Source organism: Spea bombifrons, chromosome 1 (assembly GCF_027358695.1).
Source record: "Spea bombifrons isolate aSpeBom1 chromosome 1, aSpeBom1.2.pri, whole genome shotgun sequence".
NCBI lineage: Eukaryota > Metazoa > Chordata > Amphibia > Anura > Pelobatidae > Spea > Spea bombifrons.
In genome coordinates this window covers 55,274,096-55,295,486 of record NC_071087.1, presented here as the reverse complement: position 1 = coordinate 55,295,486, position 21,391 = coordinate 55,274,096, and the positions used below count along the sequence as shown (strand labels likewise).

General features: G+C 38.7%; 1 protein-coding gene across 2 annotated transcripts in view; it reads right to left on the bottom strand.

Moving 5' to 3' along the window:
• Positions 1–368: 368 nt before the first annotated feature.
• Positions 369–21,391, bottom strand: part of SEPTIN11 (septin 11) — a 40,099-nt gene continuing 19,076 nt past the window's right edge. The window contains exons 2-10 of one of the 2 annotated variants that reach the window (XM_053461667.1): positions 19,213–19,333; positions 17,167–17,362; positions 14,704–14,890; positions 10,931–11,092; positions 10,081–10,177; positions 9,025–9,193; positions 7,611–7,743; positions 7,079–7,266; positions 369–510 (exon numbers count right to left, since the gene is read on the bottom strand). In XM_053461667.1, coding sequence (XP_053317642.1) covers positions 495–510; positions 7,079–7,266; positions 7,611–7,743; positions 9,025–9,193; positions 10,081–10,177; positions 10,931–11,092; positions 14,704–14,890; positions 17,167–17,362; positions 19,213–19,333 — 1,269 coding nt within the window. In that variant the 3' untranslated portion in view covers positions 369–494. Of the gene's footprint in view, positions 511–4,309; positions 4,844–7,078; positions 7,267–7,610; positions 7,744–9,024; positions 9,194–10,080; positions 10,178–10,930; positions 11,093–14,703; positions 14,891–17,166; positions 17,363–19,212; positions 19,334–21,391 lie in introns of those variants that run through there. The other variant, XM_053461666.1, reaches the window with a different exon arrangement.

Genomic DNA, 21,391 nt, shown 5'->3' with positions numbered 1-21,391 from the left:
AATGTATGTTTGGCGAGTGCAAGAAAAAAAACAAGATCAAATAGGATTGTCCGATAAAACGTTTGCCATTGTCAAAAAATCATGGCATCTTAACCATCCATGTGCCCCATAGGAAAAACTAGTAAAATGTGTGTGTCATTTAGATTTTGAATATGTTGTCAGCTGGGCAAAAAACATTTCCAAAGAGAATCCCGTTTTAATGTCAGGTTTGTCTAATGGTGGGTCTTCAGAGCGCAGGGGGTGTCCCTCCCCAATGGATCTGTAGGACTCCTGAACATTCTCAGTGCTTTGTAGCATCTGCAGACCGACAACATATGTCAAATGTGACCAAGAAAATGCAACAACACACAGCAAGAGGTAACCCGCTGAAGGGATATCGAGGAAGAACACATGGCTGTAGTGTGAAGGCAAATCGTTCAATAGGTATGCAGCTGGACCCGTGATCTTCTCCCACATGGGCCTTGCGGGAAGGTGAAAGGCTATCAACAGGTGGGTTACAGAAAGAAGAAGCTATAGAAAAGGAGAAATAATAATAATAATGAGGTATCAAGGATTAAGGGTCTTGCAAGACAAGCTCCATGTTGGATTGTTAGATATAGCAGTTATTAGTGCTTTGTAATGAGGCATGATGGGAAAGGCCATAATTGCATCTTTGTATGAATTTGAAAGCTGAAATTGCTTCAGTACACATGGATACAAAAACACAAAGTGGTCGTTTTGACAACTACGCCAGCTTCGTAATTCTCGGTATTTTGATTCTCTAAATTGATACGAATCTGGGTTTATGCCGATCCGTTTAGTAATGTGATGTGTTCAGCGTACCCTGATTATAAATGTGGGCCAGTTTTTTTTTTTTTTTTGCAGAGTAAGCTTAGAAGAAAATGAAATATTTATGCAAATGGAGCTTATTAATGCTTCTTCTTGTAAGGATCTTAATTAAGATTGTAAGCTTGTTTGAGCAGGGCTCTATTAACCTTTTATTCCTATGTACCCACATTCTTATGTAATGCAATACATATTGCATTTCCTTCCTGCCCATTGGTTGAATATATTTAGCAATCAAATAATAATAATTATTATTGTTGTTATCCAATCTAAACCATTTGGGATAATAAACATACATTTCTAAATAGGATAATCATAAATGATTGGTAGAAATCTACTACTGGGATAAAAGACACAAAAAATATATTTAACTCTCTAACTGTCCATAGAGGAAACGTATAAAACAAAAAGTGAAAACATGGAAACAAATGAAAAGGACACACACGTATTTAGTTGGGATAAAAATTATATTTTTGAGTGCCGACAACATTCAATGTCCTCTGTCTCGCGTACAAAAAAACTATTTCAAATAAGTTTTACATTTGAAACATAAAACATTTTGACTTCAGATTAAAAATTATAACACAAGTGTCTACTAAAAGCATCCATTACATAATACTGTATTAAAAATGGGAATAAGATACAAATATTTTTGTTTTGGTTTAAAAAAAAGGAAAAAAAATGAAACATACTAGGTATTTAAAAAACAAAAACAAAAAAAAAACCACTGGTATTTAAATTTCTAAAGCTACAATTTAAGGCAAATGGTATATTATATATATTTATATATAGAAAAAAAATATATAACATTATTCCTAGTGCTGTTCACAGCTTTATGTTCAAAAACAAAAATTACATAAAAAACAGCAATTTGCAGTTAAACTGTATCCACAAGCTTTCCAAATGGCATACACGTTGAATGAAAGATGAGACACAACGAACAGAACGAACTGCGCTTGGCCATGAACAAATGTGACGACTCATGACTTTGCTCCAAAGATGGATGACTAATGACAAAAGCAGCTGAGCTGGGGATGTTTGTGCCAGGACAATGATGGCATCGCAGCAAGTTGATTGCACGTTAGTTGATTAATGATGGCAAGCAATGAATCCAGCTTTTAACGCTTAAAGGATTGGTAAATGTCTGTCGGCAACATCTGGGCTTTAATGTCCCATTTCTGGGCTGACAATCGCGCTGCAGAGCAGTCGACTGAAAAGATGTAGGACGTTCCGTATCGTTAAAAGAATCTCAAAGGAAACCAAAATGGTATGATAGATGAAACTTATCAGCTGCAGGCAATGGGGGGGTAAAGTCCAACATGGATGGAGCAGAAAATATATGTTATATTCAGTATATTTCAAAGCCACTTACACATATCCCCATCATACTCCTACTTCGGATCTGTGCTCAGTGTGATATTCTAATATACATCAAATGATGAGATATACAATCTGTACCACTAAGTTCAAACCTAAACGTTTCTCCGATCTCCAGAAAGAATTTCATCACTGATAAAATGATGAGTGCCTGCAGAATGTTTATGCACATCTATCAGTGCAGTCATTAAGTCGTGGCGTTTATTATACTCACATGCAGAGGAGGGAAAGCACATCCAAACGCATTGGAAAGGAAGCCACCTATTCTGTGCACAGCCAAGGACTACTGTGAAAAAAGTATAGATACAGAAAGAAAGACATACAGGTGCAGCAGTGTCATGCTAAACATGGCCCAGGGGTAGCGTTCGGAGTTAGATTGAATACAATTAAGTCATATAGCTCAAATTTGTCAAATGATGAATAGTTGGGTGCGGTATATACCAAATCCTATTTATTGCTAATATAAAACGCGTGTTTGCTAAAAAGTATTAAAAAAATATATAAAAAGTGACTCTGGGCCAAAGACTGCCAAAATGACTTATTAGCATAGCAGCCGATGGGATGTTGCTGGTGATTGAAGAATAGTTTCCATGGTTGTAAAACCACTACTTTGCAATAGAATATTTTCTATACTAAACATAGCCCCAATTGTCATTTTTTGGAAAGGTGCAACCACTTGGTCACAAAATAATGTTTATTTACCATTATAAACCTATAAAGACAGAAGTGCTACCAAGATGTTATAGAAGTACAAAGTCCCAAATTGAACAACTGGTGGGTTTTAAAATGCAAAACCTATTATCTATATAATTTAAAGACGGACAAGAGGATTTGATCATGTGACAAATTTCTAGAAGCAGAAGTACGAATTCTGAAACGCACACGCAGCTATAAAAAGAATGGACGTACCACATTAACAGACAGAACCAGGGCAAGCATACCGACGGAAGCGGAATGAGAGAACAAATGTAAGCCATGGTAAGGAAACTGGTTTCACCATCTGGGACTCCTCAATACTAGCTTTCTTTATTCTGGTTTAGTTCTCAAAAATGTCTATTCTCCTCCACCCAGAGCCATGTTTAGGCAGTGAAAACTAAGAAGAAAAAACGCCTTTAGGTCAAAGCAAAACCAAGCATACAGGGTGCATTTCAGAGGCATTCAGGCACGTTCGCTTCCAAGGTGCGGGTGCAGCTGCAGGCACAGTGGGATGTGAAGGTAGTTTAAGTGATGAGGGTCTCTGGCGAGCTGCAGAAAGGAAAATAGATAGAAGGGAAAGCGAGAAAATAGATAGAAGAGAAAAGCTACCTAGCTATGAGCGGAGGGGAGCAGGAAATACAGCATCAGGAAGGAAAGAATTCCAGAAGTCAAAAGGTAAACGTGGGTCGCCACTTCTTGGAATGTATCAGAAAAGGAAAGGCGCTGTCCAGCAAGGAGTGGCATAAAAAAAATATACAAAAACAAAAGTTACGTCAGTTTTCTTACCATGTATGCCATTGAAAGAGGGGGGAAAAATACGCTTGGGATGTCAATATCAAGAGCTTACTTGAACACTCGAAAAGAACAGCAATGGATAAAATCGACTCACAGATCACCTGTTCTTGGTAGTAATGTTCAAGAGTGAGTACGGCTCAAGAGACGGTTACTAACACAGTGACACTTACAGTAATGGAAGGTTCCATGTTGCCTTTAAAGCCTGTTGCCTTACCCAAACCTAGAATGTTTTTGTAGTTAATAAACCCTAAAAACGTTGAAGAGCTATAACTCGGATCAAAAAATGATCGGACCTGCCAAAATGATTAAAAAAAAGCTTACCAATTAACATTTGCCTTTCCCATTGTGCAGATGTCAAAGCGTCTCGGCATATGGCCAGTGCAAATTTGTTGGAATGGTTCCCTGGCGTTCCAAAACATTTTGCGTCAAAAGAGAATGAAGATAAGGCTGACATAACCCAGTTTCGGAAAGTATCTCAATTTAGGCCGATGCAGACTCAATTGCAACTGCAAGCTTAAGTTAGTGCCTTGACAGCGCCATGAATTTGGTCCCATCAATGACTAAATTCAAGAGTTTGCAACTTTTCAATACATTGGAAAAGCATGTGCGATAGGCATTAGTCTGACAATGTTTATTACATGTTTTTTTTGGAAGAGTACAGTATGAATCACATACATGTGTTCAGCAGCCCCATAATTATAAAACTGTTGTTGAATATAATATTTCATGATCCTCAGCTAGCTCTCATCTGCTCTTTGGTTGGCCAAAGTCTTGTTGAGAATCATGTGGACAGTTCAGCAACAGAACAGATAATCCCCGTATTTGTAAAAACCCAAACATGAACAAATGTAGGTGTGATCCAGAAATACAAGAGTAGCATCAGCCAACAGAAAAGTAATCAGAATTGTAAAAAAAGGCACATTTCTGCCATTCGTAGCAGGCTAGGCCAGGCAACATTCGCTTTCCGGCAACAAAAAAAGTCAGATTGCACGCAGTTGTTTTTCCCCTCCGCGTGCAGCCAAACATGATGCGGTAAGTGAGCGATTAGTGATCTGTGTCGTGGAACACAAAATGGCAGGGACACATTACTGCAAAAAGCAGGTGAATGCTGGAACATCCGCGGCTCGCCAGACTTTATGTGAAGCTCGCACTGCAAGTTAAAAGAAAACACAAAGACACAATACAAACACACATGAAAAAAAAAAACACAAAACAAACAAACAAAAAAAAACACGCATAGAACACCAACATTAGAAATGGAAAACAGCAAAATGGAAAAATATATATGTATGTATATATATATTATCAGAAACTAAGCAACATTGCTCCAGGCCATGCAAAAGTCGTCACTAACCAAAACTTACTGTAAGAGACAAAAAAAAACAATATACATATGAAAGCAACGCAGTCTGTACTGCCTACTGTCTATGTGTCAGGCTCATAGAGATAAGTATCAGATTCTGATATTCTTCAATTCAACTTTGATCTAAAATGATGATATCGAGGTATCTAGTATTAATTAGTACTAATTAATTAGGTAAATCATTTGACTTGAATGCACTAATGTTCTAGAAGAACCAGTTTGGAGTTTCAGAGCTTGACACTTAAACCTGCTGCAGACACTGACCACGGGTGGAGGCAAAACACGCTAAAAACACCGTCAGTAGAAGGAATTCTTCGAGCTTCCGCTCGGCTGTTTGCGAAAGGATTCTATCACATAACATTGTTAAGGAGCACGGAAGACATACTTCTGACTTTTTTGCTATCAAAGAGTGACCTATAACAGAATGTAAAGCTGGTGAAACCTCCTTATCCACTGCAACGAGGGCCTAGTCATATAACACCTATGACTGCTCTCGATAGGAAGGTGGGTATGTTGGACAAGTGCTTTCAAAACATAACTTTGAAGGTCCGCATGCATTAAAGTGGGACAGTCGCATATCGAATGGGGACTTATTCTTTCTCCATGGAACAAATATTTTTTTAAAATGGTATACCAGATTGAAATAGTAATTGGCTGCTTGTCAAATGTAAATGAGAAAAATGTAATATAGAACATTTATTTGATATATTTTGATAACATAATATCTGATAAGCGGCGCTGCTGTTATTCATTCGCTGAAGAGGGAGTTTGCAGAAGCTTTGAAGTTTCATCTCATTCAACTATGAATTATGAATGATAATCCGATAATCCTAGTGGGCTTACCCTGCTTGGTTGAACCTGCATAACGTGTACTTAAATCATTAGATTTCTTGAAAAAGTACCTTAATAATTAAGATGCGCATATTAAAACCGCTTACTGGGCCACTGTTTTATTTCTCTGGTATTCACAACCAGCATTTCTAGCGGTACAGTGACTATTAAATGCTTTTTTTTTATACTGACAAATATGTGCATCTGTGGTTAGCCAAGCATATGTAGAACAGGTGCTGGACGGAGCAGGGGGCTCTCCGTCTGTCCTTGCTTCCGCACATGTTTCCACACGCAGAAGAGCCTTGCTAATCCGGCACATAATGAAAGGACTAACTGTAACAGTACTTGGAACCCGATGGCATCCCAGGGATTTACAATGCTTTTGCGCCTGCTTGGTTGCCAATAACATTCAAAAATTGCCACCACTGAATATGGCTATAGAAAGATGGAATGCTGAAGGGAACCCTTTATATGGAAAAATAACATGTATACTATACAACAGTGAATGCGAAATTATCAATAGGAGTGCCTTAAGAAATGCACATAATAAATTTTTCCTAAAATAGATGAAGCTGTACAAAAGTGATGTGCTAGTGATGTCACTCATTCCTACTACTGCATAGTAAGAACACTTATACAATAAGGTACTGGGGCCAGGATAGATGATATTGCTGTAGGACCCACCTAGGCTAAATGAGTTACGCTTGACAGCCTTGGGTTATCAGTAAAGCTAGGAATCACTGGGGGAAGGACAAGGTTCTTTTATTTCATACTCTACGGAGTCTTCAGAAAGAATAATAGATACTGAACCTAGATGATGTCAGGCAGGTAGAAGGAAGGCCAAATTGTTTGTAGGTATAGAGTTGGACAGCTCAGAGATACTGCATCCAGCCTCAAATATGGCATACAGGTTATTTAAAAGCTGGTTTAATGACATTAGTATAAAGGCTTTTTATATATTACAAACCCTGGTTTTCAGAATACTTTGGTATATTAGCCTATCCCTTGAGACAGTTCGGGATCTTGTACTCCCACAACAAAAATAACAGCCTTACAAAAAATAATTCCTACTAGCACCCAGCTTCCTGGGAGTTGAGTGCAGAACCATTTTTTTCTTTTTTACAAAAAATAAAAGGCAGGGCAGTGTCACCTATTGTGGAAATTATCCAGAGAAAACTACAGGCTGCTTACTTTTTCTTGTCCTTGTCTTTCTTGGTTTGTTGAGAACCAGCTTGTTGGGCCTGAGACTGAAGAAGTTGTGTGGCTGCTTTCTTCTTCTGAAACATGCTCACTTCATCCTCTATCTCCTTCTTTTTGTCTTCCAGCTTCTTTCTCTCTTCCTGGTGAGTTCTCTTGAGGAGGTCAAATTTCTCATGGAGCTAAAAAAAAGAGATAGATTTTGCACATCTGACAAATGTATTCTATTTTACAATAAAGCATCAAGTTGAGTGGCTGAAAAAAATGTTTAGTCAAAGTATATAGTTTCATGTACAAAAAACCCAGTTACATTCTGGTTTAAGCTACTTGGTTCATCAGCCAATTTAAGATCCAGTTTTGAGCCCAAGTCTGAACAATATTGTATTATCTAACAAAGCTTTATAGTCCACTCCACCAACAATGTTCTACTGATGTTTTCTGTTTATTTTATCTTTTATTTTAAAACAAAGAGTGACCCCTTGATTACAACAGAGTGGAACCCCACTAACCATGACCAAATACTTACTTCCTTTTCGGCTTCTTTAAGTTCTGATTCTTTCTCTTTTACTCTCATCACAAACATTTGTCTCATTTCTTCCTCCTTCTTCTGGAGTTCGCCAAGGAATTCATTCCTTTTGGCCTCATAGGTTTCCTGAAGACTGTTAAGAAGAAGGTTTATATTATGGTGTCTTCCTTTCATTGGACTGATTAAGTCAGCCATTAAGGAAATAAGTCTCCACTGTTACTGCCTGACAGAAGAATATCATTTTAGTACATCAGAGAATACTCTCCAACACGTTACACCAGACAGTTAAATACAACATCCCTTAGAATGGCAGGAATTTACCACTCCATATAATTTATGCCATATGCAGCGTAATCTAATTAAAATGTCTCTTTCCTTTAGGGGGTCTATTCACTAAAGACAGACTTGGCAGGAGAGTTGCGGTTTCAACTCTCTCAGTTAACCTTTCCATTCTTAATGGAGGGCCAACACTAAGTTTGTCCTATGTGAAGAGCTGAGCCAACCCTGATAATAAATATACATTCAATTTGTGAGAAATCTCAATCATTTAACAATACATTATGGATGGGTAGCCAAACTAATGTATAGTTGAAGAGCTGAAACTCAAACTCTCCCTTTAGTGAATAAATCCCTTAGAAGTATAAGACTTCTCATAGGCCACCAGCCACATTGGTAAACATTGCCAACAAGATTTAGGAATAGAATATTTGAAGGCGTATGCGTTTAGAGAGAATCTGCTCTAGAGGGTGGCATACATGAAAAGCGTCCGTTCATTCTCCCAGAAAGCTATACGGGAAGAAAACACGTAAGGACTGCGTATCCCGTCATAGCCTTTTATGGTCACAAAAGGCCCCACGAAAGCAGGAAGTCCCAGAGATTGTTGAAATACTTGAGCTATCGGAATACTGCTGTGGTTAAAGAAACCAAAACATAAACAATGCTGTAGCTTTGGTCTGGGCGTGCACACAAGAAATAATGTAGTCGCCATTTCATCACACGTTTATTTGCATTATGTGTCTACGGGGGAGGGGTTGGGGAGAGTAAAATCTTTCAGCATTTCTACTGTTAATATTTTAGTACTGGATTAGGACAAGTACCCTCAAAAAAGGTCAACTTGGTGCAAATGTCTCTGACATAGCCATGATGCCTGAGCAAAATGGGGACGTGGGGTGGGGTGGAAATTGCTCGTCATACTATTTATGTTTGGGCAGGGACCAAAATATGTCACGAATACAGAGGTTGGCAAGAGGAACCTTGTTCTCATCCCAAGGACAGAATGCCTAAACCTTGAGTGGTGGTGAGGTCTTCAACTGAAAAAACTGCCACACATTTTACAGTCTCTTACATCTTTATGTGGGGTTACGATGGTTTCTTCAGTAACTTTAGCATACATAAAGGCAAGTACGGCACATACCTGAATGGCTTGCTGTCTGGGTCGGTGTCCTTGAACCCCATTTCTTCCAGCTTGCAGCGTCGGTATAATTCGTAGTGGCGAGCATGAGTTTGCTCTCTCAAATCCTCCATGTTTACCCTGATCAGCATTTCTCGGAGCTTCACAAAGTCACAGTGGTTTTCATTTTCAACTGTGAAAGGCAATTACCCCAGGCTGTTACAAAGTCCTTTCGAAGCCACACAAAAAGTCTTGTTTGAAAACGATTTTAATGGTGCAACGAGCCGTAGCTGTACAATTTTTACACTTGGCTTTGGACGGTTTTATTCCTTTGATTATGAATTACTTGTCCTCAATGAGATTGCGGATCTGCTCTCCTCAGCAACTTCCCCTATGTCAAGGAGACCACATGCTACAAGAGGGCTGGGGTGTACTTTATTAACTTGAGTGTTATTTGTGGATAGTGGGGATGTGAATAACTTTTAACCAGGGCAACTGTCTCTCTTTAGTTGCTGATGGAGCAAAACCCCAAGGATACTTGATGTTTTGGTGCAACAACAGTTTAAGGGCTGCTCTTACCCAACTTAGTCGCTTTTGTCATTCAAGGGACACATATACATAGTTCAAAATTGTACAAAGCACGAACCTACCCCCAATCCATGGTCCAACATTTCACTTGAAGCAGCCAATCAGTGGCAGAAAAGCTCTCCCGTTGTATTAAATTGGATCGCTATATGCACATGCACATGGGGGGCCTTGATATATCTCCCACCATCCGCAGAGCCAGAGCTCCAGCCGACTGGTGTATATTACATCGCAAGAGGTGTGTATGGTTGAACACATCTCCGGCATGGCTAATAACCAAGGGGTGGTGGTGGTCAAATGCATATGTGACGCCAGTAAAATTTAAAGGGATCTAGAGTCCATACGCTGGCCCTAAAGTTTTCCGTGTCTTTTGATTAGAAAAAATACCGTTATCTGGGCACAGGAGTATCAGTGAATTTGGCAGTGCTTCCACGGGTAAAATGAAATACGAGGTAATTAAAACATATGATGCAAAATGAGAACTCTGTAACATACCTTGCACAATACCCCAGGGATACTGTCTGGCTTTAGCCATTTTGTTGCCAATTTTTACTTCTTCTGTGCTGCCAACAACAGCAAACGGAAGGTGAACCTGCAAAGAACAAAGAGGTAAGAGACTTTCTCTTTTTATTTTTTTTTTTTTTTTATTCATATCTTATAACAATATAATAACACACATTCACAATACAACGACCAAAACATCAACATAAAAAAAAAGAAAGAGAAAAAAAAAAAAGAAAAAGAGGCTTATGGAAGAAGAAGGAGAAAATATATTTCTAAATTGTCTAGCTTCATGTCATCCAACGTTCAGAATTTCAGAGTTTCAGAGAGGGGGAAGCCTAGTGCCATACATAAATTTATTTCTAATGTCAGGGCAGCTCGTCTTGCTGTAGCATCAACAAACAATTCTCCCATATTTTATATTTTTCTAAGGAAATCATATTCATTCTGCTAATCCCCATTTCCATTTGGAATTGATATTTTAATTGCTTTGTAAACTTTAATTTTTCTTTTTATTTGTACTAAAGCAATATCGTGGGAAATAGAGGAAGCCAATGTAAAGTTGCATATGGGCAATTTCCCCAAAAAAGTCAGTGGTCCAAATTAAATATACGCTAATACATAATGATAGAATTCTATCTTGTATGTAGTAACCAACACTTTTAGATAATTCTGGACATTTTCTCAATTTTAGTTTTCTAGGTCTTCAGAATCACGTTAAATCTATGAGTAGGAAATCTTTCTTCCCAAAATCGAAAGTAGATGCTTTACTTTTCATTCTCCATACACACCCGCTCTTCCAGCAAAATCTGCTCAGACCCCTAAAATCCACGATTTCACTTACGCTCATTGTAGCATTGATCTCCGCGACAGTCTCCTCGTCTGTAGGGAACTGGTAGATCTGCACTCCGTTGCTGACAAGCTCGCTCATTATTTTGCTTTTGAACTTGTGCAGCTCGTTTTTGGCTATCGTGTCTGCTTTTGCGATGATTGGAATGATGTTCACCTACAAGTAGAAGAATATATATATATATACACGAGGCTGGCAAGACAGCATAGTAAATGTATGTGAAATAAATAACGTCACGGCACTGCTATCCGTGTCCATAGAGATTAGCCTGTTTCTAGCATTACAACTGATTTTGGTATTACAGAAGAAATAGATCTAATGTTACGGGTCGGTTCTTCTCCATAATCCTCCCAATGATGGCCCCAGAACTTAGCAACAATGTCCAGATATCTGGAGAGACTCATGCAACGTGAACAAAGATGGGAGAGTCTCACTGATTTGGAAACATAAGTAATCATGTTGTCCGTGTGTTATTTATGGCTTAACTCTTTTTATTGCAATTACAGCTTTATCCCTCTGGAACGCAGGGGGTTAACAGTAAAAAGGAAGGCCGTGCCAGAGAGTGGATGTTGGTCTTTGATTTTTACAAAAAACAATAAATCATCAGCTGACACAATACAAAAAACACACAGGAAATGTACGACGTCATTCATCTTCACATGCCGGAAACAAGTTTTTCAGGGATCATCATTCCCGGTGACAGTAATTATTAAGATATGCAACGCCTGAATAATAACCCAATTTAATGTCCCGTGCAATGGGGATCTGTCAATTAGTGTGTCTTTGGCAGAAACCCAAGTAGGATGGGAATAGGCGAGTCTGGAGTACATTGAAGTGTTTTGTGCTACATAAGGAAACCAGTATAGTATAGAATGCTGCCATGCTCCATAAAATACCCTTATTGGCTTTATGTTTTGGTATTTATTGTCACGGTCTGCCCAGGCTGCGGAGTTGCATATCTGTCCTGCTGTAGTTTCTCTGCTTTGCTTTGATCCATTCCTGGATTTCCTTTTGCTTTGTTCTATTTTCCATTCCTTGCTTCTGCTCCGGCTCTTTGCTTCAGCTCTGCTTCCTTTATTAAGTGTGCCCCACCTGTGTGTTCTGTTTGTCTCAGTCTGCAGTCTGCAGTCTAAGGTATGTCTCAGTGCTATGTGTTTGGTTTTCATGTGTGGTTTGTTTTGTACCATTGTCAGCAGGGATTAGCGTTAGGACCCACCGTCATTGGAGTACTTTGGCGTAGTGGTGGGCTAAGCATACTATGGCCATATCATGTGACGAAATCTCCAATAGTTATCTTGTAGTCCTAGGCTAGTTTCTGTATTCATGTTTGTCTGTCTCCTATGTACCTTTGCCCTTCTTCCTTGAATCATCTGAGGATTCCGGTTCCTCTCTCCTCTCCCCATGTCCCTGTTAATATGCCCTATCCTTGCTTATAGGAGAAGCGTCCGAGGGTTCCGGCTCCTCACTCCTTCCCCTGTGTTCCTTGCCTTCTTCCCTGTCCTTTGTTGTGCCCTGTACCATGTATGTCTTGTCAGGTTATGTTTATTCCTTGTCTTGTGCCTGTTTATACTTTGCTCTATTCATGTCATGCTTCTAGCCACTTCTCGTGTATATCTCGTATCATGTTTCTTGCCTGGTCTCCCTTTCTCTTGCTTGTTTTGTGTCTGCTACATTAACCCTTTGCTTAGCTTCCATTCTCCCAGCCTGCAGCATCCTGCTCGTGATCCATGTGATATGCTTCATGCCTGCTCCAGGGTGCCTGCAGGATTCGTTTGTTCTGGACTTCATCTGCTGCCATATCAGGGCCCTGGTGTTTGGCTGCACTACCCTAGGTGCTCAACTCCTGGATGAGTGTGGTCACCCTGCACCAGGCCCTGCCCCAGACTCCGCTACTGCATCGAGACTCCTGCAAACAACCATCGGGCGCGCTGGGTCCTTCCAGCCACCAGCTTGGACCCAGTCCGTGACATTTATAACAATTTATACAGCAATCTTTTTTTTTAACATTTTAAATGTTGTGCGTCTTGTTTCCCCCCGCTAGGTTGCCTGCAGATCTCTTTAAATCATATGCCTGTGATGTAATACAGCAAACCACATGGGCTGCTCACGCAGGCTGCAAGCCATAAAAAAATAAGTCTTGTGACCCATATCCGCTATATTTGCAGGAATAGAGTCGGACGGCAATTAGCTCCAGGAGTCTGCAGAGAGAAAGCCTTGTGATGCGCGGATTTGTGGAGCTCCGTTCTGGCAGTCCGTTGCAAATTGATTCAATGAGAATCCATGCTGCGAGATGTAAACGAGTGCATTGTGTAACCATGTGAGTGTCCACTAGATGGTGCTATTTCACCAGGGGATAAGAATGCAATTATTTCAATTCACACGGGCAGTAAATAGGCACTTATCTTTTGAGGCATGTGTATGACTCTTTGCCCCAGTTTAAACATTGAGATTGGCTGCTCTGCCACGCAAGTCTCTCACGCAAGCATATTCATTGATATAAAACATATATTTAGGGGTGTTTAAAACAATGCTTCGGAACTGCTTTGTAAGCAAACATTTTATAGTCTACATTTTTCAATATTTGCTATAAAACAAACCAGATCAGAAAGGGCTCTTGGCTATGAGTTGAACTATCACATTAAACAGCCAAAAAAACTAATTGTATGTATTCATCTATACATTACACACACATATCATATATATATATATATATATATATATATATATATATATATATATATATCTTTTATATTAAGAGTTAAGCAGTTAAGAGTTAATCTGGTATTTTTTTCAAAGATGCAGAAAACAGACCCATTTTTTTTGGACATCATAACCTAATTAACGCAGGATCCACCATAATGGCTGTGCAATTTTATCCCAATGCATGACCCTTTTGCTCTGTTCGTAATGTGGACACCTAAACTGGCTGTATTCCCTTCATTTACCTAATGTATCAGTTCGTATTAGTTTGTCCTAGTCTTGCCCTACCCTTTGAATGTATGCACTGTAAGAAGTGCTAGGTAAATTGACGCCATACCAAGAAAAGATAATTTATCCATTAATTGAGGCCCTTTTTAAACCTTCTGCCAATACAGCTGACCTTTGTTTTAAGAGCGCTGGGGCTTCCTATTCTGTGTGACTTTTGGTGGAAGCTGAATATGATGCTCCTTTTCTAAGTTATGTTTACACTGAAGTCAGGAAATTGATGAATTCCCTGAAGACGTAGCCTGGCTCCTCCAAAGGAATGCACAGAAATATCTTGGCACCCAAATCATTTCCCGCATTAAACAGCGGAAGATTTGGGATACTAAATTATACTAAAACGAAACAATATTACCAAAACCGACAAGGAAACAAAGTTTGCGGCTGGACATATGCCAGGAAGATACAAAGGTAAGAATGTACCAACACAGTTGTGCCTTAAAGCCTTTACAGATTTTGGAAGCCAACCAGACTATCTTCTGCAACTGATAACAAATATCGCTTAAATATGTAACAATAAAAAAGATTTACAAATGTATGACTATTGAACAAGTACTTCAAATTTGTTAATATGCACTTGGCACCACTCCCAGAATTGTGTGGCAACATTTTAATAGATTCTATAGTAACATTAAAAGTCTAAAATCAAATTTCTGTAACGGTATGTAAGAAATACTGTTGTCATTATGTACGGTTTGCCATAACATAAGAATTTACATATAGATAAGAAGAAAAATGAGACCATGATGCACAGATAAATATGATGGGAAGAAATCAGCATGTACCTTACTGTCAAGCTTCTTCATGGTGACCAGGTCAAGAGACTTAAGTGAATGCCCCGTGGGGGCGATGAAATAAAGGCAGGCGTGAATCCTTGTGTCATGGTAGTTGAAGAGTGATCTCTTGATCTTGAGCTCTTCCTGCAGGTATGCTTCAAACTGGGCATCAATGTACTCAACAATTGGCCTGTAGCTGAAAGAAAACACACGAGCCTGGCATGATTTCGTGATGTCTTACAGAAGGGTTTATAACAAACAGGAAATGCTAGGAAAGTAGACGGGACAATTCGGTTTCAAGACTCAAGAGGATGATGTTGGGAGGTCCTGTATTAAGTATAATTCAATGTGTGAAGAAATCTTACTGTTTTAATCAATTATTATACCGGGTCTTCCTGCAGCAGATCACTGGGGTTGGCTTTTCATAATGAAGATAAAAACTACAACTCACTGTCAACCTCTGTCCACTCCCCTTTGGTGACGAGTAACGAGATCATTAACTTTAAACACAGTATAAGTACAACATCATTCTTCTAAAGACATGCAAACGTTTGCAATTTGTTCATAAAGGTGATCGCAGTATTAATGCAAGCAATCCAACCTTATCATTGACAATGGTGTCGGTGTGGGGACACTTTGTCTATCCAAGATGACTTCCGCTCATGTCTGGCATCACGTTTTGTATCTTTATGCATGTTTTATAACTGGCACAATATTTAAGAGACCCCCAAAATATTCAATGTATCATCCCCAGAGAAGTCTGGTTAAAACCAAAAAAAAATATGAACTACAATATTTGCATTGTTGACTATTTCAAGAATCAAACTGCTCTATAGTTCATCTTTCTAAAAATATTAGGGATGTCTTTTGATCCTTTATGACGCAATGTGCAAACATGTATCTAATCAGGAAAAAAACCCCACTCAAATAGAACTTATTTTCCTGGCAAGGCAATGTAAAAACTGATACCGTCACCAAAGCCTTTCACTTGAATGGGCTTGTAAAAAGCACAGCGCTATATACAACAATGATAAAACGTCATGTCGAGAGAGCTGTGAAAGATTTGCCTTTTCCTGTCCAGACTTCCTAGTGGGCCCTGTATTTCAGCAAGTGTGCTCCTCGGGGACATCACTATTTAAGCACGCGTTTTGACTGATGTGGGGCTATCATTTTACCCATTTATGGAAACAGCGGTGGGATATGAGGTCACCGAAGGCTAGCGCTTTATTTACGTGCACACATCTTCCAATATCTCTGTGTCATTCCTGGTTATGTCAGCTGGGTACTGGAACGTGGATCCATACACGCGCACACACACACACACACAAACACACACCATCCAACACAAACAAATAAAATATTTGCTTAACAAAACTCACCGGAGAACTTGTCAGTAGAACATTTGTTAACCAATTCGTTACTGAGAAGCACCCAGCAATATAGTAAAGTGTCCTTACGAGATTTATGTCATATAACAATTATATTTTGTTATTTTTGGGGAGCAATACGGAGAAACAGATCTCTGTTCACAGAATTATATAGCTCACATCTGACCTGAAGGGTGAAAAAAGTACTAAAATATTATATTATACATAAAAAGGTTTTTTATGACATCAGTGCTGTCCACCGTTTTGGTCTAGATAGGAGGATTCTGTTCTAAATCTAGAGACCAGATGATACTAAATTAATAATATCACATATAATTATGTAACCTATATCTGGTTATTTGAAATTAAAAGTCAAACTTTAGCTCCTCTTTTGCAGAGGTCATTATTATATATATATATATATATATATATATATATATATATATATATATATATATATATATATCTCCAATGGAAGTAGATATATACTAATAGCGGTTGCTTATTAATTCCAGGCTTTCAACTGTTTACAGAAATACAGTAACATAATGTTGTATTTTTTAAAGAATTTTAAAACAGAAAATCTAAAGACAAAACAATAAGTTACATATAAGTCTGTATCGTACATCTTTGTTGGCTTCCTGCTTCTCGTCGACATCTAAATTCCCCGCACAAATTACTATAATGACTCTCATTAAAGAAAATAGATTATTTACAAGTTCTAAACACCCTTAATAGCTGGCTAGTTACCCAGGCAAATAATTAAAGAAGAATTGCACTTTTGGGTTGTTTTTGCAATTCATTTTTTTAGATATTTGGTTTAAAATTGGGTTAATGCCCCTAGTTTGCAACATTTTGAGAAAAACTCGTAATTTATTTGCTGCTAATAAATATCCTCCCTTCCCTTCACACCCTTCTCTCAAAGGCTGCCAGCTTCATATGGAAAAAAGTAACGCAACAGGCAGCAATTATGTAAACTAAGATGGCGGCTCTCATGAGGTACACATAATTTGGGTATATGTGCGCATTGTTACATTGTTTCCCACCCCAAAACTGACAGATCCATTTAAAGTGGCAGATCCATTTTCCCTTTGTCAGAATGTACCTGTCATCTTTATTGATTTGGTCACCAAACCCCACGGTATCAACTATGGTTAACTTCAGACGCACGTTGCTCTCCTGAAGCTCGTAACTCCTAGCCTTTAACCGCACTCCTGGTTCACTGTGAGACACGGGTTCACTTTCAAACTTTGTGTTGAATATCGTATCCATTAATGTTGACTTCCCAATGCCAGTTTCACCTGAAAATAAATAACACATAATGGTGGTTAGTTACCTCATCTCATGGGCTGCAGTTGCTTCCAACAATGAAACCATATGAGCCTGATTAGCTTCAGGCCTACGATAGTTTACAGATATAATATCTGAAAGAATAAACACGTTGTGCACAATGCATTTTTGCTATGGCTTAATTACCAAACACTTTGGTGCCAAATTTAGTACATTTTCAACTTTCTAAAGAATTTAGCCTGTGCTAAAGTTGGGGTTAACTCACAAGTGGGGACAGCGAGTCCACCATTCGTGGAGTAATTCCCAGCCTATGTAAGCTGCTTGTAGTTAAGTTTAATGGATTTTTAGGATACTTGGTTGCCCTTTTCCTCTTTTTAGGCCACCTTGTACAAAGATAGATATATATATATATAGATATATATATATATATATATATATATAAATAAACATTTTGAGGTATCCACATGCAAGCTACTAGCTATCACATTAACTAACTCCGAGTGATCCTTTTCAACATAATGTGGAAAGTGGAAAAATAACCCTACTAAATGCTGAGCCTTTAACCCGGCGATTGGAGATATCTGCTTCTTGGTCTTTGGAATCTTGTTCCTGATGAGAAGCGCTTCCAGATGGAAAATGTAATAGTTTGTCAGCCAGATGTGAATTGCAAACACTATAAACAAATTAGTAAACCACTCAACAAACACCAAGATCTATCAAGATGAAATGTCTTATGATTTATTTTGCATTTCATAAAAACATGTGTTACGCACACTAGGGCCTACACACTTTACCTTCATATGCTCCTTCAAATGCAAGCTCTAGAAAGTTGAGTGGCGCGGAGGAACCTAGCGTATATACTATCATATACGTTATACAGCTTATAAGTCCCTCTTAAAAGCCGAGTCCCACTGAGTTGTCAGCGGAGTTCCCTTAACTTAAGGTTATGAATATTATTTCTAAATAAAGGTGCGGCATACAAAAGTGGACTATAGTTATTATTTTATTACTGGATGTAATTTAAGCATCTGTTGCAGCCTTAAACGGCAAATTACATTTTAAAATCAATTGGTTGAATAAATACCTACATAAATGTCACTGGCTGGTTAATTTTGCTTTATTATAAAGTCTTGTTATTTTGCTAATAACAGTATAAACAATGCAACTGTATACTATATGTCAAAAGTGCTGAATTAAACACGTTTGTAATACTAATATCCCTGGTATTATTGAATGGCCACGTGGCACAAAAGCCTGCACTGATAGGTTGTTGCCATAGAAAGAAAAATGCATATCACCATATCGGCCCAAAAGAAAACAGAATCTCTACTTGAAGTTGATATCTTTTATAGAGCCAATATATTAAATGATTTAAAGATGGCGGCCCAATACAAAAGGTATCAATTTTCACTACAGACTTGCCATCGCCGCCATAGCCAACTGAAAAATCTTGTTAAATGTGTATGTTTTACACGATTAAACCCTCCGAGGAAGGAATAAAATCACAGATCTGTTAAAGTAAGTGAAAGAAAGCGCAATGGATGTTTTGTGTAAGTTGAATAGGTCCTTTAAATCCCTCATCTTATTTTGAGCGGTTTCTAAAGAGGACTCTCAGCAAATAACTACAGGGGTATGAAAGGTCTGTCAAACCAGAGACCGGCGCATTCCACAACATGGGGTCGGAGTTTTCAATGTACTACTTTATACTCAACTAGCGTTCAACAAAGGCAACCTATAAAAGGATTACGATACCGCATGTTCTAGTTTTTCTCTCTTCAAGTGACTGAAGCACTACTTTTTACGGATTTCATTCTGCCGGACAAGCGGTGCACATAGACAATGGAACAACAGAATTACTTACCGACGCAGAGTATGTTGAAGCAGAAACCCTGGGAGGTGGATTTGTTCACCAGCTGATCGGGAAGACTGTCAAACCCAACATGACCAGACAGGGACAATGTCCGGAGATCATCACTGGGTGACTGGAAGACAGAAAAGCACAGTGTTTCTTTAATTGAAATTAAAAAAACTATAAATAAAAATGTTTTAATTCGTATGATAGCCAAGTGTCAACACCCCCCCCCAAATACTTTATTTTCAAGTATACACAAAAAATATTTGAAATACAATAAAATGCCCACGAGTATATTTCAGTATTTGCCTTGCGGTCCCATTCGCCATAACTTTAATGGACAAGATGGGATGATGCTGTGGGATAATCTTAATGTAAGTACATTTTGGGTCACCAGAGGTAATTTTCTTAGGTTAATTAAAGATCAGCTTGATGTAGCTTTGTTAAGGTGTAAGGGGCAGCTCTATGGTGCTTTTCTTAATTTATACATTTGCTAATTCACACTCCCTTTACAATCATTCCGTGACCTGTTTTGTGTACATTTCTTTTTAATTTGAAGTGAAAACTTTCCAGATAAGTAAACGCTAAGAAACAAACCACTGTCGACTAAAACTCAGTGTAGGATGGCCATACTGAGAGTATTGAGCAGATAGAATTTTAGATGTTACAAATCCCTGGCTGAATCCAAATATTCAGCAACCTCCCTCCCAAAAGGACAACGTGCAGAAGATCTCCATTTGATAGCCTCATAACTTCTGTGCAGTCATGCATTCTGGCCATTGTTCCACATAGTTATTCAGAAACCGATCCAATGTTTTGGTGGAACATCCACAGGCTGCCAGAAGAAAGGATACCAGATTACAGATAAGGCATACCTTTGTCTGTTTATCTAGCAAGACAAATTCACTCATGCTGGGAGAGATACTAACAAAGAAAAGGTGGAGTGCATAGGGGGCCTCAATGAGATAACAAATATTTCCTGGGGATATCCACTGCTTGGCTTAGTTAACACAGTATAAATTGTGGTGGGGTAAAAATAAGGGGGAAAACCCCTCCACTTAAAGTTAAGGGGGTAGCAGAGGCCTTACATTAATGTACACTCAACACATAAGCCATAGATCAAAAAGCTGATTATTATTAGCCTAATTTGCAAAGGCCTACCCAGAATCCCCTGGGAGGTGGCAGCACTACAAGATTTCTGTGGGAACAACAAGTCTCTGGGCTTGTCTGGTGGTCGTAGATCAGCGTTTAACCCCTTAACAACCAATGACGTGCTTATTTAATACTATGTCGTGCCAGGCACGTCATTGGTCGTTAACGGACCGTATTTCCGTGACGTGCCTGGCATGACATAGTATTAAATAAGCTTAGAAAGTCATCAAAAGGTCCTTTTCTTCGCTTGAACGGGGTTGCTGTAATATCGAGGCATTCAGCAACATCGAAAACTGCTGCAGGTGCAGGAGGTGATCAACGATTCATCCATTTAAGGGCAAATTTAATTTCAAATATATTACATAATTTTAATAGGCCTGTACCTTTAAATCGGGGTTTTTTTTTAGGTGAATTCCCTTAATATTTTCCCTGCATGGTGGAAGGCTTAAAAATATAAATTTTATTACAAAAACGTTATAATAAAAAAAAATTGGGGAAAGAATTTGAAGCCAGCCTACACTGTGTTGTAGAAAACAAGTATGGAGAATTGTTCTGGACCACCAAGGAAAACATTTAGAAACCCATCAGCCTCTGTGTAGCAGCATTGGCCTCGTTTAATACACATCTGGCACAATGTTCCTCCATAAACTACATAACAACATGTGAAGCAATCAGCTCTTTGGGTACGCACACGGCTAGACAATTACATTTCAAGCTCCTATTACAGCACAAAAAACATTATTTTTCCAGTGACAAGCTGCCAAACCCACAGATATTTTTAATCTGTACTTGGCAGGACTGAGAGCCATCGACGTGTGGTATAATTTGCTATTGTTAAGCAGCCACAGCGGCCAATTTTAATTAAACCGATTAGACACTTCATGCACCCTTTTCCTGTAAAACAATGAGATAGGACAGCAATGTTACACGGTCACATTTTTTTTTTTACGTTATGGGTGATTGAATAAATGTCCTGGCAAGCTACTGAACCCTACTAATCCAAGTGAATGGAAGCCAAGCCATTTACAATCATCAC